This window comes from Hylobates moloch, unplaced genomic scaffold, assembly GCF_009828535.3.
Source record: "Hylobates moloch isolate HMO894 unplaced genomic scaffold, HMol_V3 SCAFFOLD_12, whole genome shotgun sequence".
Taxonomy (NCBI): domain Eukaryota; kingdom Metazoa; phylum Chordata; class Mammalia; order Primates; family Hylobatidae; genus Hylobates; species Hylobates moloch.
The window spans coordinates 96,132,217-96,157,032 of record NW_026652287.1 but is presented as its reverse complement, the minus strand read 5'-3'; the positions used below and the strand labels follow the sequence as shown (position 1 = coordinate 96,157,032).

Genomic DNA, 24,816 nt, shown 5'->3' with positions numbered 1-24,816 from the left:
TTTCATTTGATACCTAGGAGCTGTAACATAAGTTTTGTTGTCTCCATTTTACAGATGAGAAAACAGATTTCAGATAAGTTCTGTTGGCTAAAGGTCACACAGCTAATAAGCAACACAGCCAAGTTTTAAACAAATCTTTCTGTACTAACGAACATTGCACAACTTTTTATTTTGGTAGGAGTTAGAGGGTATCTTTAATTACTGTTTCAATTTCTTTAATGGTTATTGGCATATTCAAGGTTTTTGTTTCTTTTCTGAACTTTAGAATTTTAACTTTTTCTAGAATGTTATCCACTTCAACTGCATTATCAAATCTATGCACATATAGTTTATACTCTTGTTTAAAAGGTCCGTGCTACTAACCACTCTTCCCATTGAGTTAGAGTGAACACTGGAAGATGAACAGATTTTAAATTTTCATTTTTTTTATTTATTTAGAGATAGGGTCTGGCTCTGTCACCCAGGCTGGAGCGTAGTGATGCAATATTGGCTCACTGCAACCTCCACCTCCCAGCCATCCTCCCACTTCAGCCTCCCAAGTAGCTGGGACTACAGGTGGACGCCACCATGCCCAGCTAATTTTTGTATTTCTGGTAAATATGAGGTTTCACCATGTTGCCCAGGCTGGTCTGGAACTCCTGAGCTCAAGCAACTGGCCTGCCTCAGCCTCCCAAAGTGCTGGGATTGCAGATGTGAGCCATTGTGCCCGGACTGCATTTTCATTCTTTTTGTTTATTTGCATCTTCTCTCTCTTTGGTGTACCTTATTGGTATTTTCAAGAGAATCAGTTTTGGTATTGTTCATCTGTTTTGCAAAATAAATTACTGATTTCTGCCCTTATTATTTCTGTATACTCAATGGACACAGTTTCTCTTGATTAGCCTGGCTTTTCTAACATTTTTTTTAGTCATCTTTATTAGGCTCTTCTCCCACGACAATCCCCTATTTTAAACTGCAACATTTCCCAAACTTTTGTCCCCAGCCACCTTTTCTCCAGTACCATGCTTGGACTTGACAACCATTTCCATTTTAGACATCTCCAACCAATGCCTCTTTCCCACAAAACCCGCCCTTCTTCCATTGCTTACTGCAAGTCAGTGAGAATGGTGGCTGGGACCACAAACTTCAACTTGAGTCAGGGCTCCACCACTTAACGAGTGTGTTATCTTGAATAAACTAGCCAATATCCCTGTGCCTTAGTTTCTTATCTTTAAAATAGAATTACTGGGAGTATTAAATGAGAAGCCACCAAAAGTGCTAAGAACAATGTCTTGCACACAATAAGTCATCAATCAATAAATGTTAACTATTGTTATTTTTTATCTTTATTTTTTCAGACAGGTTCACTCTGTCGTCCAGGTTTGAGTGCAGTGGCATGCTCATGGCTCACTACAGCCTCAACCTCCAGGGCTCAAGCAGTGCTGCCACCTCAGCTTCCCTAGTAGTTGGGACCACAGGCACACGCCAGCACACACGGCCAATTTTTGTATTTTTTTTGGAGAGACAGGGTCTTGCTATGTTGCCCCTGATGGTCTCGAACTCTTGGGCTCAAGTGATCAACCCATGTCACCCTCCCAAAATGCTGGGATTACAGGCATGAACCACCATGCCCGGCCTTAACTATTGTTATTTAATAGCATTTCCAGTATGTTAATCACTTAGTAATCTTTGCCTTTTCTTAATTTTCACTACGTACTTACTCCTCAGACCCATCTCAAAGTCAGCCTCTCTCAAGCTCACCTCTAAAATGTCTTCTAATTATATCCTGTGTCCACTGTTTTAATCTCAAAGATGATTCTCCCTTCAATATTTGTAGTATCATTTCCTCTAGCCAGGTATGGTCATTGACACCTGTAATCCTAGCCCTTCCTAGGAAGCTAAAGCAGGAGGTTGCAGCGAGCCAAGATTGTGCCACCGCACTCCAGCCTGGGCAACATAGCGAGCTCGTCTCAAAAAATAAAAATAAAAATTTCCTCTTATCTTCCTGTTCCTTCCACTTTCTCTTCAGTTCTTCCTCCACACTAATATCAGTGATTGTTCTCTAAAACAGAGATCTCATCCTCCTACCTCCAGCTTAAAAAGCCTAAACATTTAACAGATAAAGGGAGAAACTCCTAAGCCTATATTCAAGGCCCACAGCTGCGTTTCCAACCTTATCTCCTATCACCTGGTCCCTTCCTGAACAGACTCTCATGTCCCTGTCATCCGGCTCTATTCATCTAAATGTACTCGATCGAAATCCTGTCCCTTCCTCCCAGCTCAGGCGCCACTGCTTCCTTGGAGCCTGTCCAGTCTCCAGCTGGAAGGAGCGCGTCTGCCCCTTACTTTCTGCAGCACTTTGTTTACTCATCCACTATTCACATATTCTGTGTCCCTACAGTCCTTGTCGCAGAGCATTGCAAGTATTTGCTGGGTTAGATTTGTTGAACTAAAAATTACAGCACACATTCTTAATTGAAAACTTAATTAGCTCTACCTTGTTTCAAGACATACCTATTCCTACTAGGTATATTCCACATTGGAACAAAATCTGTTTCAAAAGTCATAGAACAGACATCCTTAGACAAGAAGAAAATACTAAACTGTCCAAGAAAAACCGAGTTCACTTTATTTATATAAATCAAGGTTCTTTGTTTATATTTAACACATTGTCTTTGGTGCCTCTCTCCTTACCTAAACATTTCTCAATTATAAAGCATACCTCTTCCAGAAAGGCGTCTTCTCTCTCCTTCCTTGGAATTCTTTAATATCTGCTATAACCTGCTATAGTAATCATATTAGGGGCCCTTCTGTACAAAAATGCTTCAGCTCTTCAACTATTACCCCAAGGATTCTGATCAACCTTTCCAATCATAATAGGAAACTTGCCAGCATCATTTAAAATGTATAAGCCAAATCTATTTTTTTCTTCCTTTATTACATCTATAGCATACATGAAAGAGGTTTGTTATTTTGAAAGAAAATTATTTTCATCAGTTTAAAAGGGATGTTGGCCAGCGTGCTGGTATGCCTGTAGTCCCAGCTACTCCAGAGGCTGAAGTGGAGGACTGCTTGAACCCAGGAGTTCAAGACCAGCCTGGACAACATAATGAGACCCCGTCTCTAAATTAAAGAAAAAAAAAAGGTTCTTAAAAAAAAGAAGAGACACTGCTGATAGTAATCTGAATTCTGAATATGTATCAATATCTAGTTTTAAGAATCAGAAAGTTATTCCTCTACCATATTTTGTTGTTTACCGTTCTCAGAATTGCTATTTTCAACTTTTGCCACACTCAGTTGCTCTTTTCACAGGAAGACTAATAATATTTTAAAAGACAAAAAATTGTTTTTCCTTAGTCTCATGGATCCAGCCACAAAAAGCCCAAGGCCATACAACCTGTCAGCCATCCGGAATACCAGCTTGTTTTTTTTTTTCAGGGTTGTATTCTGAATGGCTTCAGGAAAAAGAACAGGTCCACTTGGTGAAATTAAAACTCTAAGCAGGTAGCCTTTAAATGCAGTATTTTCTGATGCAGAATTCTAAATATAAACTAGGAACCTCTGGTCTGCAGTGCTTCTCAAATTGGTTCCTGGACTGGGTAGTATCACTAGGAACATGACAAAAATGTTTTTGGGCCAGGTACGGTGGCTTATGCCTGTAATCGCAGCAATTTGGGAGACCAAGGCAGGCAGATCACTTAAGGTCAGGAGTTTGGGACCAGCCTGGCCAACATGGCAAAACTCCATCTCTACTAAAAATACAAAAATTAACTGGGTGTGGTGGTACACGCCTGTAGTCCTAGCTATTTGGGAGGCTGAAGCAAGAGAATCACTTGAACCCAGGAGGTGGAAATTGCAGTGAGCAGAGATCACACCACTGCACTCCAGCCTGGGCAACAGAGTGAGACTGTCTCAAAAAAAAAAAAAAAAAAAAAAAAAAGTTTTTATCAGGCCCTATCCCAGACCTACTGAATCAGAAACTCTGGGAGTGGGGCCCTGCAATCTTTATTTTAACTCACCCTCTAGATTATTTTGCATGCTAACTTTGAGAACCATTGGTCTACAGTAGTGACTGAGGACTGAAGAAACGAGGGGATGCACGTATCCCAACTCCCAGAGATCCTGATAACGTGTCGAATCACTGTAGACATGAACCATCATTTACTGTTGGGAGTGTTGGGCTGGAAAAGGTATCTAAGACAAGGAATCCCAAAGAACCCCCAGCCAGTAGTGCTCCATTGCTTTCCTAGGAGGGTGCCAAGGCCTGCACCAATCAGGTGGCAGAATTCCCAGTAAGGAGAGAAATGAGACGCCACTTACTATTCACGAATACCTACTGAACTCGACAGAAGCTCTGTGTTAGATTCTAGGATTAGAGTAGTATAACAGTCCCTACTGCCATGGAGTTTACTGTAACAAAACAATTTATTAATTTTAGAATTCTGCTGCTTTAATCTTAACACTTTCAGGAAATGAGGTGTTTCTATCTCTCCACCAAAAGATTAGTATTCCTAATTTTAAACTTTCCTAATACAACATTTGCTCATTGCTTTTTGCTCACTATTTCTAGTTTCTCTTTTCCTACCCGAGCTGAAATTGTTAAAAATTAACATGACTATAGCTCAATTTCTTGTGATGGAAATAAGGGCTGGGAAAGAGACAGAAACCCAGTTCCTCCAAGAATATGGTCACTTCATGACACCCTACCCTAACCCCACTAGGAAACCAAGGAAGCAAGATGGCAATCAAAACCTCTTTAGCTCCACCCTTATAAAGAGACCCTAAATCGCAGCATGTACAGCTCCTGGCACAGAGGAGGTACTCAGCAGACATTAACCTTGACAAGCAAAATGACCAGCTCAGATGATTGTGAAGACTTGGTATTAACACTAGCCTTTCTCAGACTTCTCTTTGTGAATTCATTTAGACAGTCAATTATTACTGAGCCTCACTTGTGTACCAAGCCATGTGCCAGATTGCTGGGGACACCACAGTGAACAGGATTCCATTCTGGTCTCGAGGGCCCATAGTTTAGTGGGAAAGATTGCCAGATCAACAGGCTATCATAATACAAAGTGCCACGTGCTAGAGCTAAATGCAATGGTATCCAAAGAGCTGCAACTAACTTGGGGTAAGCCACACTGTGGGGCACAGGATACAGGCAGGGACGATGAGAAAAGCTAGAATTAGGGAAAGAGGGAGTTTCCACTGGGTCCACCTTTTCTTCAGTCCTGTCCCTAGGATCCTTTCCACCTATGCTCAACATATTCAAACAGTAACACCTCAGTCAGTGAGTAATGATCTATGGGTCTCAAGGAGGAAATACTGATTTCTCCATGATAGCAAGTGATGGTCCTGCAAGATTCTAGTGTGTGAATAAATAACGAAGGTGCTCGCCTAGTATGGAGAGTTCTATAAGATAAAGCAGCTAAGTCTTCATTATTTTTTAACCAAATGCCCTGGATTCTCCTTTTTCATTACAGAACAAGGAGAACTTAATGATAATTCATAAAACGATGCAAGTAATTTTTCTATCCCAGGATGGGGAAATTGTTTACTATTTTTATTTTCACTTTATGTCAAATGAGTTGCTACATTAACTAGGAGGATTAATATTTTAAAGTCTTTTGTGGACTGTTATAAATAATAATTTTTATTTTCATTTTATTTTAAATAGAGATGGGGTCTTGCTGTGTTGCCCAGGCTGGTCTCAAACTCCTGAGCTCAAACAATCCTCCCACCCTCAACCTCCCAAAGTGCTGGGATTACAGGTGTGAGCCATCACACTGGCCTAAAGAATAATTTTTAAAGTTTTACCTTTTCCTTAATAAATTTCCTGTTTTCATAGACAAATGAAAGTATGCAAAACACTTCAAGAACTAATTGTTCCACGTATGGGTGTCTGGCATGAGTCCGCAATTTCTGCCTCAATGAAAATGTCTGCCTCTGAAGGGCGTGCAACCCCACTAACATGAACCCCCTCTGGACATTTAACATTTCAACCCAACATATGGCAAAACTCACCGTTACCTCTGCAGGATTTAGAGAAACAACCATCCCTCAGAAGTTTAATGTTCAAAAGTTCATTTCCAAATGCTCACCTGGAACAGCGTGCTTGGCCCTTGCAGCCTGGCAGGACTCAGCGGAGCAACTGGACTAAGGCTGCTCCAGAAATGTATGCTGGAGAGCAGCGGACTCGGAGTCAGAAGCAATCCATTTGGTGTCTGGGAAATAAAGCAAACAGACTTCTTCATATAGGTTCACCTGACTCAGGCCATGATCAACAGAGCAGCAGAGAGAGGTTAGGTAGGCTAGGCATGGGCCAGGAAACGACCTTACCATCTCAGGAAAACTGGCAACGTTATTTCTGACGGGCTATGAACAGTTTAATTTTAATTTTCTTTTCTTTGTGAGACAGTCTCGCTCTGTCGCCCAGGCTGGAGTGCAATGGCGTGATCTTGGTTCACTATAATCTCCACTTCCTGGGTTTAAGCGATTCTCCTGCCTCAGCCTCCCGAGCAGCTGGGATTACAGGCACCCACCACCGACTACTTTTTGTATTTTTAGTAGAGAAGGGGTTTCATTATGTTGGCCAGGCTGGTCTCGAACTCCTGACCTCAAGTGATCTGCCCACCTCGGCCTCCTAAAGTGCTGGGATTACAGGCATGAGCCATCACGCCCGGCTGGCTAATTTTCTTCAATGCTAATTTTATTACACTTTCATAAAGGAAAAAGGTATTGACACATTACCTTACCTATTCTGGTGGAAAATTCAAGTTTGCATCAACTTTCGTCCGAATGGTTTGTTCAACTTGTTCCCCTTCCCAGATTAAACAAGAAGGATCCCAAACAAAATGGGATCCCATAAAAGGGCTTTAATTCTTCTTATCTATATTTTCCTGTTTTTCTACAGTGGACATCTATTACTTGGGTTACAAACACATTTTTAAATGGTCTCCATATCAACAGCCGTTAAGGCTTTGGGATTTGCTGTTAAAATACCCTGTGGTAGCCTCTTCAGAAGCTCTGAGCCGGGTTTTCCAGATTCCGTCCGGATGTGGAGTTGATGAGAATTCATTGCCCTGGCAATGGTTTGGGTGGGGGCAGGGAGGGCCCTTTCTTGTCAGATTGGGTGTAAAGCCAAAACCCTGGGTTTCCCAGGAGAGTTCCAAGGACTGCATTTGCTTGCACACACACAGCAGGAGTCCTGGCCTGCAAGCCAGCAGGAGGGCAGAAGAAACACCCGCCCAGCTGCTAAGTCTGCATGGCTTTTATTCTCAGTGGAGACAAACTCCCCGGCCCAGGATGGTTTTGTACCTTTGGTGACTAGAAGGAGTCCCTCAGTGGTTTTGTGATGTCAATAAGGTGCTTTGTGTAAGAAGAACCACAGCAAAGGCGCCAGCGTTTCAGACTGCACCGTGCTGGATGCTAAAGTGTTATTTTTTCCTAGAATTGGCCTCCGTAGCGTCATTAATTACCAACAGCATTTGGCTTCAACCTAAATTGAAAGGTCTGCTCTGTTCAGCAGAATGGAGACAAACATCCAAAGTTCCTCAAACTGTGAAGCTGCTGAAATGTAAACACATTTATACGAAATTATTTGAGTCGATGGTTCCATGGCATTTCCTACATACTGAATGACCTATGAGGTTACTAGAATAAATACATGTTTTGAATAAGCTTCCCATTTGTTCTAGTCCAAGGCAATTTCACAAGCATGCCAGGCCATCTGGCCTAACAGTTAAAACTTAACGGCTCAGCATGAGCTCTGCTAGGGTTCCAATCTCAGAACTACTACTTCCCAGCCAAGTAACTTCAGGCAAGCCACCTAACCTCTCTCTGTCTCAGTTTCCTCATCTGTAAAATAGGGAGAATAAAAATGCCCAGGTTACAGGGTTGTTGGGAAGATTAAATAAGCTGATCTACTGCAAGCTCTTATAAGGTATGTGCCTGGCATACAGAAATGCTCAACAAGTGCCAGAGGCAGTTATCTGGCTAGGGGCTTCATACATGTTTTTGAATGAATAAATGGATTGGTAACTAATTGAAAGTATACATGACATACTTACTAAACGTATTTCATCTATGTGAGGGAGAAATTCTTAACTGTATACAGAGAAGGACTTAATCCTCTGAAACAGACAAACTCAACTGAGTCAGCCTGGACTTGGAGGCTACTGTCAGTTGTGTTAGGCTCAACGCCACAAGCTCAGGTGTTCTGAAAACTAATATTTGCATGTTACTCTGGAGTAAGGTTCCAACCTCAATATGTCACATTAACATTTAATAACCAGTGTGTTCAAGGCCTCCTAGTTTATCCATCAATGAAGGCTCTCAAAGCTCTAAAGAGACAATCTTCTAAACCACAAAACACAGCTATCCTTCTCTCCTCCATGGCCGTCATATGCCCATTCCTTTTTAATCCTCTGAGCAACGTACAAGGTCTAGAATTTCTATTTCTCTAGTCTAAAACATATACCCATGTCTGGATTTGAGATGTTTGCACATTTGTTTCTTAGGAATACAGGATGTACTTAGACTACAGTAGCCTTCTGTTTCTCATCTTTAATATGTCTGAAATGTCTTCTATAATATATGCAAATAAACACTGTAAAATGACTTCATTCCCTCCTCTCCCTTCTATCCCTGAGGTTCTCCCTGAAAATCCTGTGGCCTTAAAGAACCATGTGGTTGCTTTTTTAAGGAAAGTTCCTATAACGCCTGCTCTGGGTTATCTCCGGGACAGTGTGAGACTTCACAGCCTCTCTCCACACGCTCCTGGAGTCAGGCAGAGTGGGCTGAGCCTGAGGGCCAAGGGCTAAAGAAGCCACAGCAAAAAGTGCTGTTTTCTTTCCTTCCCCAAAGACAGTCTGGTTTTAACAAGCATGGCAGATAAGGAGCTCCTGATCCCAACTCTGCCAGGAAAGGAGATGCCACAGGCAATGCATTTGCAAAGAGTAAGACCCACATCCCAAGATCCCCTTTTCATTTTCCCCACTCAGTTCATCTTCCACTTCCACTTCATAGAGTCTCCTAAAAAGCCTGCACATCTGAACTCGCCAGGGTGAGCTGGCATCCAGGCATGCCCACCTGCGCACCCCTGCCCCGGCCCGCTGCCTCCTCTTGCCTTCCTCTGCCCATCAAAATGCCACCTCCTCAAAGGACACTTTCCTGATCTCCCCTCAACCAGATGGGATTTCTTATTTCTGAATCTTTGTAACACTTTGTGACCATTTTTTTTCTTAACATTTCACATGTTCTGCCTCCTATTACGGTGACTGGCACATTTTTCTTATACCTCTTTCCGTAGCCTTTAAGGTATCTGCTCATCTTTATTCCTCCTGTACTACTCATCTCCTCAATACTGATGAACCGAAGCCATCTGCAGCTCTAGCTGGGTCCCCCCTGGCTTATCGCTTGTTGGGCATCTCCACTCGGATGCCCCACCATGCTCCAACTTCATGAAGCTCAGCACCTTTCCACATCAGTGTTTCTTAAGACTGTTTCCCTTCTGTCAACAGGACCACCGTTTAGGCACTGCCTCAGTAAATACTGACCGAGAGTGCAAACTATGTTTCAGGTGCCACAGATGAGGATAAAACAAGACATAATCCCTGCACGCACAGCCCCATTTACCACCCGCATCCCAGGCCCCACCATGCAAAGTGCCTTCCGGTAACTGCAAGCTCCAGACATAGCCTCTGGAAGAGTCCCACAACTCAGTCTCCTATTTATCCCTCATTTCCATTCCTGCTGCATCCAAGCCCCTATCATCTTACAGATGGCATTCCACAACAGCCGCCCAGGCCAGTCCACCTGCCTCCGGTCTCCCCATCTATTCTGTACCCTATCGCCAAATCAACCACCCTCACCAAACACTTGAGTTCACTCAACATTCAGTCACCATTTCAGAAAGGATGTGATGTCCTCCTTAGCCGCAATTCGAGGTTCCCCATAATCTGGGTTCACACACTTGCTAACTTCCGAGGACTAAGCTCTGATTTTTTATCTTGCCCAAATTCCTACCTAGGGGTCTAGGGAGTCATGCCCTACAAACCGTAAATTCTCATCAGATGGGTTTTATTTGACCCTATATATGGTGACTTACTTTTCAATCTGACTCTGGCATAACATTATGAAACATGGAAAAAGTAACCCCAAAATATATTTCCTTGCCATACCTTGAAATTGCCTGGCAATTTCATGACGTCTCATGCCTCCCTAAAATATATAAAACCAAACTGTACCCCGACCACCTGGGGCACATGTCCTTAGGACCTCCTGTGGGCTTGTGTCACGGGCCATGGTCACTCATACTTGCCTCAGAATAAATCTCTTCAAATATTTTAGAGTTTGACTCTTTTTGTAGACACTTCCCTCCCCGAACCCTCTTACTTGCTTTGATGTGTCCTGAGCTTTCCTCATATGCATGGAGGACCAGGCATTCTAACCCAACAGCCCTACAACGCTCCCTCGGAACTTCCCTGACCACCCAGCCCAGCCCATAGTTCCCTGGGCTACAGGCCCTCTCCACAAGTGACCTCATCTGTTCCCATGGTTTCACCACCCCTTGCATGTTGATGACTCCCTAACTTCTTCTCCAGCTCCAAAACACTCTCCCCTCTCCAGATGCAGGTGGACTTTTCCACCCGAATGTCCTGCAGGGTCCTCAAACTCAGCATGGCCCCGAATGGACGTTTAGCCTTTTCCCAGGGAGCTTATTCTTCCTCCCATGTTCTTCACACTCAATTCTGGCTCTCCCCACTCTTCCCACCCAGTCCAGTCACCAACTCCTGTTGACGGCACTCCCAACATCAGATCCATCCCTCTGACCCCTCCCACCATACAGCCTTAGATACTCATGGTCTTTCGCCTGGAATATTACAATAGCATCCTACTTGGATCCAGCCTTCCCCCTTCCCAATCTCGCCAGCAGGGTGATTCCTAAAACATTCAGACTGTCACTCATACCCCTTCAATGCTTCCTATTGCTATACCTCCCCTAATCACAAAGCTATTTCACGTACCTATGCTTTGCCTCAAGCTGTTCCTCTGCCGACAATGCCTTCCTCTCCCTGTCTACCAGAAAAAGGATCCTGCCCGTAGGCTGATCCTTCAACACCCTGCACCAGTGGTCTCACCCCCTCCAGGAAGCCCTCTGGACATTCTTCCTCCATCTCAGGCAAAGTTAACACCTTCCTCCTTAGGATTCCTTTTGCAACTTGGTATTCCTTTTGTATTGCACCTGAGATACTAGATGAAGGGACTTAAGTTACGAGCTCCTAACTATCAGAGACTATTTTATCCATGTTTGTAGCCCCAGCTCCAAACACAGCAGCTTTCACATGATGGGTACTCAGTTCATGTGTGTTGAACTGAACTAAACGATCTTGCCCCTCAGCTCCTAAGGCGCTTCTCTGTGCTGCATGTTTGACTCTTGCCAAGGGCTAGTGTGTGTGTGTGCACTTGTAATGCCTTGTTGTCATGGCTAGGTCCTAAGGTCATAAAAACAAGCAACTGTAGTTTTGGTGTCCTTTCTAGGCTCTGTTATTGCTCAATAATAATTTGTTGATTCTAATGAGATTTTTTTCACTTATACCTCTAGCAGCTGTTTATTTATTTTTGAGATAGAATCTCACTTTGTCACCCAGGCTGGGGTACAGCGGCACAATCTTGGCTCGCTGTAACCTCTGCCTCCCGGGTTCAAGCGATTCTCCTGCCTCAGCCTCCGGAGTAGCTGAGATTACAGGCATGCACCACCACACCCAGCTAATTTTCTTATTTTTAGTAGAGATGCGGTTTTGTCATGTTGGCCAGGTTGGTCTTGAACTCCTGACCTCAAGCTATCCGCCCTCCTTGGCCTCCCTAAGTATTGGGATTACAGGCGTGAGCCGCTGTGCCCAGCCTCTAGCAGTTAATTTCCAATCCAAACAAGTCGAAATTCCTGAGCCAGTTCTCAGGGTCCTCCATAATTTCACACCACCCTAAATTATAACCCTATGTTATATATGCCCCATATGCTGGACAGCAACCTGTAAACTCATGAGAACAGGAACGGTTTCTATCTTGCTAACCTCTGTATCTCCAGGTATCTAAGCGAATGCTTAGTTTTCAATGATTATCTCCCAAATGAATGAATACATGATAAACATTTGTTACTGGACTGACTAAAGAAGATGCAGAAGTATTTGCTGATCACTTGATTTGGTGATCTGAGATACCGGTAAGTCACCCAGTCTTTAAGAAAGTAAAGGAGAGAGAAACAAGATGTCTAGCAGGTTGTACCCACAAATATCTGTAATCCTAAGCTCCCACCGATGCCAACAGAATCCATGACAATGCCACCTTGAGGTTAAAAAAAGTCCTCAAATAAAAGGTGACTGAATCTCTGGAAACTCCTAAAGTTGTCTGAATTCAAGTGAAACCATGGTTTTAAGGTCTTTAAATTTAGGGGAGTTAATCGCACAGAAGTCTGTAGCACTGATCCTATGGGAAAGGGGACAAAATGGAGACTCCCATGGGGGCCTAGGGTAGCTACAGAAAGGGGCAGGGGAGGAAGCAGGGCAGAACCAGGGACAAGGAGGCAGAGTCATGAAGACTGGGGTGGCTGTGGCAGTTTCTTAAAATAAGACAATAAAGTTTGCCACATTGATTGACTCTTTTATTTAGTGAGACGCGAGTTTCACTCTTGTTGTCCAGGCTGGAGTGCAGTGGTGTGATCCCGGCTCACCACAACCTCCACCTCCTGGGTTCAAGTGATTCTCCTGCCTCAGGCTCCCAAGTAGTGGGATTACAGGCATCTGCCACCACACCTGGCTAATTTTTGTACTTTTAGTAGAGACGGGGTTTTGCCATGTTGGTCTTGAACTCCTGACCTCAGGTGATCCACCCGCCTTGGCTTCCCAAAGTGCTGGGATTACAGGCGTGAGCCAGCGCACCTGGCCCAATTGATTCTTCCTTTCATGAAAGATTTCTCTAAGGCATGTGATGCTGTTTGATAGCATTTTACCCAGAGTAGAACTTCTGTCAAAATTGGAGTCAATCTCTCAAACCCTGCCGCTGCTTTTATCAACTAAGTAATGTAATGTAATGTAAAGTTATGTAATATTCTCAGTCCTTTGTTGTCATTTCAACAATATTCACAGCGTCTTCAACAGGAGTAGATTGTATCTCAAGAAACCACTTTCTCTGCTCATCTGTAAGAAGCAACTACTCACCCAATCAAGTTTGATCAATAAATTGCAGCAATTTGGTCGCATCTCCAGGCTCCACTTCTAATGCTAGTTCTCTTGCTATTTCTACCACATCTGCAGTTCCCTCCTCCACTGAAGTCTTGAACCCTTCAAAGTGGTCCATGAGGGCTGGAATCAATTTCTTCCAAATTCCTGTTAATGTTGATATTTTGACCTCCTCCCATGAATCATGAATATTCTTAATAGCATCTAGGATGGAGACTCCTTTCCAGAAGGTTTTCAATTGACTTTGCCCAGATCCATCAGAGGAATCACTATTTATGGCGGCTGTAGCTTTATGAAATGTATTTATTAAGTAATAAGACTTGAAAGTCAAAATTACTCCTTGACTCCTGGGTTGTAGAATGGATGTTGTATGTGCAGGCATGAAAAACATTAATCTTCTTGTATATCTCCGTGAGAGCTCTTGGGTGACCAGATGCATTGTTAATGAGCAGTAATATTTTGAAAGGAATCTTTTTTCTGAGTAGTAGGTCCCAACTGGGCCTAAACTATTCCATAAACTGTGTAAACAGATGTGCTGTCATCCAGGCTTTGTTGTTCCATTTGTAGAGCACAGGCAGAGTGTATTTAGTAGCACTGGCTTCAACTTAAAGTCACAAGCTGTACTAACAAGACTCAGCCTGTCCTTTGAAGCTCTGAAGTCAGGCATGGACTTCTCCAGCTATGAAAGTCCTAGATGGCGGCATCTTCCAATAGAAGGCTGTTTCACCTACAGTGAAGCTGTTTGATGTAGCCACCTTCATCAATGAGCGTAGCTAGATCTTCTGGATAGCTTACTGCAGTTTCTCCATCAGCACTCGCTGCTTCACCTTGCACTTTTATGTTATGGAGATGGCTTTTTTCTTTAAACCTCATGAACCAACCTCTGCTAGCTTCACACTTTTCTTCTGCAGCTTCTTCGCCTCTCTCGGCATTCAAAGAATTGAAGAGAGTTAGGGCCTTGCTCTGGGTTTGCCTGAAAGGAATGTTGTGGCTGGTTTGATCTTCTATCCAGACCACTAAAACTTTCTCCATATCAACAATCAGGATGTTCCACTTTCTTATCATTCATGTTTTCACTGATGTAGCACTTTCATTTCCTTCAAGAACTCTTACATTTACATATTTATTTAACTGGTATAAGAGCCCCCTAGCTTTCGGCCTGTCTCGGTTTTGGACATGCCTTTGCCGTCATCATTCTAGCTTTGGATTTAAAATGAGAGACGTGCAGCTCTTCCTTTCTCTTGAACACTTTATAGGCCACTATAGGGTTATCAATTGGCCTAATTTCAAAATTGTTGCGTTTCAGGGAATAGGGAGACCCAAGGAGAGGGAGACACGGGAGAGCAGTTGCGACACACACAACACTGATCAGGTTTGCTGTCTTATATGGGTGTGGTTCATGGTGCCCCAAAACAATTACAATAGTAATATCAAATCTCACTGATCTCAGAGCACTATAACAGACATAATAGTAAGGAAAAAGTTGGACATGTTTGAGAATTACCAAAATGTGACATTGAAACGTGGAGTGAGCGTGTGCTGTTGGAAGAACAGATTGGCGCTGATAAGACTTGCTCATCGCCAAGTTGCCACAAACCTTTGATTTGTAAAAACCACCAATTATCTGTGAAATGCAATAAAGCAAAGTACGGTAAAATGAGGTATGCCTGTATGAGGTGTAATAAGGTTCCCGAGGGAATGGTAACCACGTGATACAGGCCACGCCAAGGCTCCCTTACTTCTCCCCTCCTTCCTGCCATGTTTCTAGCTGGAAATAACCAACCTTGGGAATTTGTACTTTCAGGGTATCGGGTTATTACAGCACACACAGCTTTCATCTCTCCCAAAGCCCACTGCTAAGCAAAGCTTACAGCCCACAGATTACCAAATGTTTATGTGCACACAGCGTCACACTGCACACAGCACACCCCCCACGCACAGAGAAAAGGAGAGTTTCTGTGACAAAGTGCTCAGGTAGGGGGAAAACCACTGAAGCCTTGCTGCTGCCTGGGGAACACCCTGAACCCCACAGCTGTCCTTCACTCCCGAGGCCGAAAGGAATTCCTCAGAATGCCTGGCTGTTGAGAGCCATGCTGTTTCTGGCTGTCACCTGGAAGGTGAACTACTGGGCTGGTGCTGGTGCTGGTGGGTGAGTTTCTGGGGCATCCCCTGAAGCAGCTCCCAGGGGAGGGAATCTGAGAGTCCAAATCTGACACTGACATACCCTAATCCTAAACCACCCCTGGCTTCAAGATATCCTATCTGATCTCAGGGAATCTGCTTGGGCGAAACCGGCTGCAAGAACTCAGCTCTGAATAAGTACCACACCCCTGACTCCCACCCGGGCGCCCCTGGTGTCTCCCTCATTGCCCCTTCTCTCCCTCATTGTTGGCCACCCATGGCCATGCCAGGAGCAGAGCCCACACTCAGGGAACGTGGGGGAAGTTCAAAGTGGGGTCTGAGTCCCGAGGCTCTACCATCTCCCAGTGTAGCTGGTGACCCCCTTAGTTTTGCATGGTTTAGAGGACTGCCTGGTGCCCCTCCTCCTCCTTTGACCTGAAGGCCCTCTCTGAGCCAGGTCCCTTTACTTCCACTCTCCTGCCCTGGGTCCAGACGCTGCCCCTTGCCTCCCTCCCCTCGGGACCATTTCTGGGCTTCCTGGCACTAAATCATCACAGCCCTGCCCTCACAGCTTGGCTGAGGACCGGGCACCCTCACTGCCTAAGGCACAGGTCCTCTTGTAAAGATCCTGGCTTTCCTACGCATTCCCACCTGGTTTCAGGCCATGCTGGTAGCTTCTGGCTCCTGGCCGTGCCCTCTGCATCCATTTGTTGGGCATCCACCCTTGATCCTTCTCTCACGCCCTCAGCCCCACTGACGGGAGCCACCACTCCATCCACATTATCCACAGGGCTGGCTGAGCTGACTTCCTCTGAGACAGGGCTGGCATCTGCCTCACTCTGTTCTGAGAACGTGATCCAGGCTCCCAGGGAACACAGACACCTCAATCAGAGTTGGCCCTGGCCTGGCTTCAGACCTTTCTCACCCTGACAGTTGTAAACACACAGGAGACCCGGGGAGGAGATGCTCAGATCATCTACCCTGGCCCTGCCTCTCAAGTTACTCCCCTGAGCTACGTCAGGAGCTGCTGTTTCTGAGCCATTTGCTCAGCAGCCCTTGGTCACTGGACAGCCTTGCTTAACCGGAAGATGCCTGATTTAAGAGCACATGTGCTTACTCTGACCTATATCCTGCTCCCCTGGCCCTCCCGATCTGCGGTGGCGCGCGTCACCACCAGCTCACAGGCTTGAGCTGTCACTAAATCCCTGGGCAGAATCCAGTCCAGAGAAAGCGTGGAGAGGAAAGTGGCCCAGAGCTGCTTTCAGGTGCTCCGTGGACGGCCATCGTGATCAGGGACGCTGCCGTCTCGACACTGGACGAACTACTTTACCTCCGTGCCTCATTTATCTCAGCTGGGAAATAGCATGATAATAATAGCACAGGCTCTGCATCCCAAATCCAAAAATCTCCAAATCCCAAATCCTCCAGAATCTGAAACTTTCTGAGTCCTGACATGACATTCCAAGGAAATGCTCCTTGCAGCATTTTGGATTTCAGATTTTCAGACGTGGGATATGCAACTGGCAAGTATCATGCACATATTCCAGAATCTGAAAAGGTCTGAACTCTGAAATGCTTCTAGTCACAAGCATTTTGGAAACAGGATGCTCAACCTGTATCCATGTGACAGGGCTGCTGTAAACGTGGATACAGGCAATGCATGTAAAGCGTCTGCAGCAGTGCCTGGCACACGTAGGGAAGCCTGTCATATGCTGCCGCGGCTGCTGCTGATGACAACAGGGACAACTACGATGAGATTACAGAGGCAGGGGACGGGTGCAGCTCCGCGGTTAACAATGCTACCAGGTGTCCCCAGCTCACAAAGCCTGTCCACGGTCCCATTTTCCACACACATGGAACCTGGCCCAAACAGCAACTGCCCACAGTGCCACTCCTAGGAAGCAGGGTAGCCAGGAACTGAATGCAGGTCTGTGAACCTAAAACGAATACTCTTTTAACCTCTGCCACTAAAATTGCATCCAATTTTCAAGGGGAAGGAGAAATATGGTTTCCCAGCACCTACTACGCCTTTGCGCTGCAATTGTCAGCTGGACAAGAAAGGGCATCTGAATATTTGATTTAAAGGAAAAGGCTGCTTTCTCCTTGGGACTAATAACAACGAAGGCTTTTTTGGCTCTGCAAGTCTGCTGTCTTCTCCCCAGTGCTGTGGACCGGGGCTTTCTCAGAGTAGTGCTGCTTTCCGCGAAGCAGCTGTTTGGGGTGGCCCCTTTGTTTCTTATTACCCACCCTATGACCACAGCTCCACACTGACAGATGTGATGGCGGTATCAGCTGACATCTATTTTCTTGTTAACAGAACACAAGTGGCTCCTTATTAAGTGTCCCCAGAGAAGATTCTGCCATAAAGAGTTCGTAAAGCCCAAGGGCCTCCTGAAATGTAAACTGGCCCGCTCAACTTTCCCTAGGAAATCGCTGGTGAGATCTGCTTTGTCGGCCAGTGTGCATGTTCCACTTATGGTCACTTTAGGCCACTAAAAGCAAGAAACCAATCAAGCATCCCACTAGAGTCGACAAACCAAACCCTGTCTCATGTGCACCCCTTGGTCTGAGGACGGAAAAGCAGCTTCCCTTCCCATTTACACAGTGACCTCGGTACAAGTCATAGGACGACGTTTTGAGGGACAGAAGGAAGTCTCTTTAGTTGCTCTTCCGTTTTTGCTAAGCCAGTGAAGCTGGCTGTGGCTGGGATGACAGCAATGACTCTTACCTGTGCAGTGAAGAAGGCTGGGGTGAGGGATCCCGAGGGGAGGGCTGGGCTGTTGAGGGCGATGGAGCCGATGTCGGTGCCGGAGAGCACCAGCGGGGGCGCTGAGATTTCCAAGCCTTTGGGTTTTTTGGCCTTTGGGGGAAGAGATGGAGACTTGGTCTTGGAGCCCGATGACAGGTTCAAGGGCTCCAGGGAATCGGAGTCATGGCAGGCGGCCTCCAGGAAGAGGCTTCTGTGTTCAGAAGGGAGGGGCGAGTTGGGGGACAGGGACGGGGACCGAGATGAGAAAGGTGAGGCGGATGAAATACTGGCAGCGTTTGGCAACATTAAAGAGGAGATCTTGGCCGAGACGGATGAGGCCAGGAAGGCAGACGCCGCCGCAGCCTCTGACGTGGAAGGCAGGGACACCACCGGCCTGGTGACGTGCTTGTCGGTTTTATTGGTCACAAACCTGATCACAGTCCTGACTTCTTCCACGGGGGGGCTGTCTTCAGGCGGCTCCTCCAGCTTCTCCGTCTTGATGGCCTTGAAGGCGTCTGGTGGGTTCTGCAGGGAATTAATGGTGAAGGACGAGTACAGGCCTGAGTGGATGTATTCGTTGCGGCTCGTGCTTTTGAGGGCGGCCAGGCCGTGTTTGTGGGCCTCGGGGCCCTCCGGAGACGCCTTGCAGTCGCCGTCCTGCAGCAGAAGGCTCTCCCGGCTGATCTCCACCGCGTGAGGATCCATCTTCAGGATCTCCGGGAAAGAGACAAACTTGTACACAAACTTCTGGCCGATCACCTTCTTGATGATGTTCTGCAAATACAAAAGTAGACGTTGAAAATCTGAGTGCACCCGAGACACCATGTGAGACCTCATGATAACGGTAAATGTCGCTGGCAGAAGCACCAAAATGCTGCTGATTTACATTCTTGGCTAAGGAGAAGTGGAAGGAGGAATGAAGTTGGAAGTAGGAGAATTAGACGTGAATTCCAGTTCTGCCATTACTAGATCTTTGTGATCTTTGGCAAATTAAGTGCCACTTTGAGCCTCCTCATCTGTAAAGGAAGGAAGAAGATGATGATGATGATGATGATTTCTTAGACAGGGTCTCACTCTGTCACACAGGCTGGAGTGCAGTGGCGCGAACATGGCTCACTGCAGCCTCAACCTCCTGGACTCAAGCAATCCCCCAACCTTGGCTGAGTGAGGATTATTCTATGTAATAACATAGTAACAGTTGCCATTTATGAAGCCCTTACTATGTGGATGGGATTATTCATACCTTATCTCATACAATCTGAACAGCAATCCTAAAAGGAAGGTGTTGTGACTCCTATTTTAAAAATTTGGAAAATACGCTTAGAGCGCTTCCGTAACTCACACATGGCCACCTGGTAGGAAGTGAAGTGGTAGAGGCAGCATGTCCTTAACCATAACACAGTATCGTCATACCTACCTCTGGGAGTCAGAAGAATTCAATGAAATAATAATGAGAAAGCATTCTGTAAGCTGGAAAGCATTATAAGATGCAAGTTATCATCATCAAACACTACAACGTTTTCTTAACTCAGTCATTTTTTTCCTTTTTAATTTTTTTTTTTTGGCCAAGAAAGCCACTGGAAGAAAAACGAATTGTCTACTTTGGATATCTGTGACATTCACTGACAGTATTTTTAGTTGTTAGCGTCTACTTCTGGCTCTTCAGTTTATGGCTCCAGTCCTCAAACATTAGGCTATAAATGAAAAGCAATAATCATTGCAAAAGTTTTTGCAGCCCTTTGGGAGAAGGGACTTTATATTAAAGGCTGTGCTGTTCTTGAGGTTTATTAAATGGATACTTTAATTCCCTGCCGAACCCACTGGGTTCTATATTTACCTACCAAATGCTTGCTGTGTGCCTTGCCCTATGGATGAATCTTGGAGTCCGAGGGGCTCAGAGAGACAAAGATGGTCTCTCTCAAGCACAAAAACCCAGCACCATCCTATGGGAAAAGGACTCTGTTCCCTTAGAAACTGTTCCACCTAAAACCTGGGTATGAGTGAGGGTTAAAAAAAGATCATTTCAAGGAGAAGAGCTTTAGAAGCAGCTCTGATTGAGTGCCTCTCTTCTGTACCAGGGGTTGTACATAAGGCACTTCATTAGATCCCCACAGTAGCCCTGATGGAGGTGGAGGATGTCATCCTTCTGACACAAACAAGATCCCAGAGATGGGGAGTCATTTGCCCAAGAACCACCAAGATCGACAGATTCTAAAGCCTAAGCTTTTCCACATCCCCACACAAATTTAGGGGGAGAGAATCAAAGATCCCCCAATAGACATGAAATTCAACTGAATGTTGATGTCCCTTTTGAAATCATAGTGTGGTTCTAAAAACATGTGTTTGCCTGCCATCCTTTACATTATGACATTCTTTTTTTTTTTTTTTGAGACGGAGTCTTGCTGTTGCCCAGGCTGGATGGAGTGCAGTGGCGCGATCTCGGCTCACTGCAAGCTCCGCCTCTCGGGTTCACGCCATTCTCCTGCCTCAGCCTCCTGAGTAGCTGGGACTACAGGCGCCCGCCACCACGCCCGGCTAATTTTTGTATTTTTAGTAGAGATGGGGTTTCACTGTGTTAGCCAGGATGGTCTCGATCTCCTGACCTTGTGATCCTCCCACCTCAGCCTCCCCAAGTGCTGCGATTACAGGCGTGAGGAACCGTGCCCGGCCCATTATGACGTTCTGATTTGCCGTTTTCCCCCTTAAATGACGGGAGCAAAGGGCACATTTAAGGGCCCCATTCAGCACAGGAGATCTCATACACAGAGTCATGAAGAAACCTCACTGAGCACCAGCATGCAGGCCTATGCCCAGGGCACCTTAGAGTCAAGGCCAAATAGTTCCAGTGGCCACGGCCACCCTGCTGCATCCTGGAGCTCCCACCTGCAACTTAACCTGCAGGGTCCCATTTACGCCAGCGACCTCACACTCACACTGCTACTTGAAGCTGAACAGTCCTTAAAAACCTTCAGAGAAATTTGGGAAACTAAGATGTTTTCCACCTGGGCTTTGTTAGCAGCGTCTCTGCCGAGTGCCCTGGGTCAGAACATGCCCAGGAAAATCAGCTCCCAGCAGGAAATAAATTAAATAAGGGTGTCATTGGACCCACCTGACCCAGGGTCAGTTCCCATTAAAAAGAAAGTGTGCTGGCCTGGTGTGTTAATGCTTCCTTTGCGAAAATTCTAAGTTCTTTTTAGTTTTAGCTCATAATATTTTCCTCCCTGGGGAAAAACTTCATTTTTTTCTCTCAGCGAGTTTGAACACTCATCTAAACTGAGTGAAGTTTTTAGAGCCTAAATAATTACACAAAAGACAAACTTCTATAAATGTTTTATTTAGAGCCAAAAAAAAAACAAAGAAGAAAAATGATCTTTATCATTTATTCTAACAAGTCTTAAAAACTCATTGTTTCTTCTTTTCCAAAAAAAAAAAAAACTTTTAATTTTCTTATAGGTTTGGAACATCATGTCTAAGTTGGGATTACATTCACGAGCACATCAAGAAATAACCAAGGGCTGTGATAAAAATGACGGAAAATGTCTCTCCTGCTCAAAAAAATGGTTGGGAACTGAAAGGCAGCCTCAGACGGATCATACGGCCTTGCTGTGTTAAAAAGAACATGAGGAACAACCCACCTGTCGACCAACCAGCAAAAGGATAAATGAAATGTGAGGTGTCCTTACAATGGAATACGATCCAGCTGTCGTAAAGAATGAAGCTCTGCGCCAAGCCTAGAATTCATTATTTGAGGAATAATGAATTACTAGACTATGTAAAGTAAGGAATAAACACAACATAATGGGCCTCAATGTCATTAAACAGAATCATAGAATTCCTCAGCCTCCTGAGTAGCTGGGACTACAGGCACCCACCACCATGCCTGGCCAATTTTTTTTAGTAGAGACGGGGTTTCACCGTGTTAGTCAGGACGGCCTCGATCTCTTGACCTGGTGATCTGCCTTGTCTCGGCCTCCCAAGGTGCTGGGATTACAGGTGTGAGCCACCACGCCCTGCCTAATTTTTGTAGAGACAGGGTTTCACCATGTTGGCCAGGCTGGTCTTGAACTCCTGACCTCAGGTGATCTGCCCGCCTCAGCCTCCCAAAGTGCTGGGATTACAGGCATGAGCCATAGAACAGAATATTCTATTCTATGATTCACTGCAAAGTGAATGCAGCCAGATATTATATGACAAAGGTCACATATGATTCTATTTATATAAAATGTCCAGAATCATGAAATCGATACAAAAAGCCAGAAAGTAGAGTATGGTTACCTAGGGCTGAGAGGGGTGGAAGGAAGGAGGTAATGAAAATGTTTCTAAAGTGGGTCACGGTGATGGGTGCAGTTCTATACTCAGAGCCACTGAACTGTACATGGTCAATGGGTGAATTGTGTGGTACGTGAATTTTATCTTAATGAAGCTGGTTTTTAAAGAAAAGAACATATAGAATCTTAAGTATTTTATATGTTTAAGTGGAAGACAGTGGGAACTTTCTATAGCTAGAAGCGACTGTCTTAACATGCTAACCCCTACTCGGAAGGTAAAAAGGGAGATGCTGGGAAGGGCCCTTCGGTAGCTGCTGCCTCTGCCGGGGGAGCAGAGAGGACACCAAGAGTTTTCTAGGGAAAGGTTACGCAGTGACGGGGATGGAGACAATTTACTAGCTGGCCAAAAGGAGGAAGTGACAGCCACTGGAAAGAACCGAGGCAGGTCATGCTTCTCTAGAGACCAATGGGAAAGACGGATTCGATCTGGCTACGTGGAAACTGCCAGGGTCGAAGGCTGAGAGTGGAACTGGGAGGGAAGAGGGCAGGGTCGGGTACAGTAAGTGGGTCAGAGCAGTGCAGCCCAGCAACTCAGCACTGGGGACATCTGCTAGACGAGGGGAGCTGGTAAGGAAAGCCCCCCACAGCAGTGCCCGTGGCTAGAGGATTAGGAAGAACCTGGGCTCAGAGGACGTGTGTCCCTGCAGCTGCACTGACAGCCCCTTCTTCCTTACCTTCCAGGGCTGCCCCCAGGAGCAGCGCCATGTATGTTTGAAGATCTCTCTGTGGCTTCCAGAGGGAAGTTTCCTTCCAAGACAGTTTGCTGAGAAGACTCACTGTCAGGAATAATACAAGCTAGTATGTGCTGAGCATGTATTATTTGTCAGGCTATCTTCTAAGAACCTGACAACCATCAACTCACTCAATCCTCTCAGAGACCGGAATGATTATTATCCCCATGTTGGAGATGAGCAAGCTGAGGCTCGGGAAGTATAAATTATACACTGCTGGAAGCTTGCACCTGGAGAGAACAGATGGCACCCAAGCAATCTAACTCCCGAGCTCTTGACTACTATAAAGGGTGACACAAGATTCAGGCCAACTTAGGCAGCCCAGGACACAAGCACACTTGGGTAAGGGCTCTTATTATGGTAAGTGATGAGGATATTTAGAAAAAATCTGGTTTCCACTCCCTTCAATCCCAGACTCACAAGTATTTGTTGCTCACAGTTGCCTGGTAACCTGAGCGATGCTGGTCTGTGTCGGGTGGAGCTGAGTGCGTCTCCAGCGTGGTTTTAGAGTGTTACACACATCCGCTTCCCTCTTACACGGGTGGGACCAGTCTCTTTGTAATTTCCCATTAAATATGTATTTGCAAAAGGGCTGCCTCTTTGCCCGGCAGGCATTCCATGTGAGGTTACGGGCAGCAAGGATGGGACCAATTTTAGTGAGAGGAAAAAGCAACATCCCCTTAAAACAGAGCCCAGTGGCAGTTCCAGGCAAAAGAGGAGGACCAGATACCAAAATTAATCCCCCTGTCACCCCGTCCAAGTTGCCATTTTGGGAATGCAGTAGTAGCCTAAAGGGCAAGTCGTCCCTTTGGGACAGGATTCCGGGCAGACTTGTGCAGCAGAACCCTTCCCAACTCACCAGCCACCTCTGGGGACCAAGGCATCCCATGACAGCAGCCCATGAGAGGATCTCGTGACAGGATCCCTCAATTATTTCACTTTAACTACATAGAAAATGCCAAGAGAGCAGGTCATATTTCCATTTCCATTTCAGTGCTGTTACCCTGACAGGTTACAGGGATACCTATAAGAACAGGTATGGCTGTCCGCAGTGTGTTTACATATGTACACACACACACACACACAAACACTCCACTCTGCCCTTTGAAAGGGAAGGAGTCTGTGTAAATAATCCCAAATAGTAGACAGATGAGAAATATTTCGAGAAGTTTTGTAATTTAAAAAAAGTATATGCAGTGCTAAGTAATGAAAAGATGCATATGGAATTAGATTTACCTTCTTAATGACGATGTTATTAGGATTATATTTAAATGAGTTAACTAAATGTTTGTTGAATGAATTACCAACTATAAGGAGAACTGACCCAGGCATAAAGCCGCAGGTGTGAAAGACACAATTTTCCACGGCTCATTCTCAGGCTGGTTAAAGCTCCCCGTGGGTGCATCCCATACATATACCTGTCTGTGCTTCTTTGCTGGCATTTTTTAACTGAAAACTCCCAGGCAGATACTAGAGGCCACATGCAAACTCCACATGCCACATACAACCTCACACCTCCCGTGAGAGCTTAATGAGCCATAATTTCACCCATCCATTTACGCGGCAAATATTTGCTGCATGTGTCTGTCTACCCACTCTGGTCTGGCACCCCAATTTTGATCCAAGGTTATGCGTCTGGAGTTCACATGCTTAGTCTTGTTATCTGATCT

General features: G+C 45.4%; 1 protein-coding gene across 5 annotated transcripts in view; it reads right to left on the bottom strand.

Annotated features, from left to right (window-relative positions):
- ELK3 (ETS transcription factor ELK3) overlaps positions 1-24,816 on the bottom strand; it is a 136,850-nt gene that overhangs the window by 65,016 nt on the left and 47,018 nt on the right. For 4 of the 5 annotated variants that reach the window (XM_058426049.1, XM_032170948.1, XM_058426050.1 and 1 more), the window contains 2 exons: positions 18,067-18,861; positions 6,081-6,203 (listed from right to left, as the gene is read on the bottom strand). In XM_058426049.1, coding sequence (XP_058282032.1) covers positions 6,081-6,203; positions 18,067-18,861 — 918 coding nt within the window. Of the gene's footprint in view, positions 1-5,563; positions 6,204-18,066; positions 18,862-24,816 lie in introns of those variants that run through there. The other variant, XM_032170950.2, reaches the window with a different exon arrangement.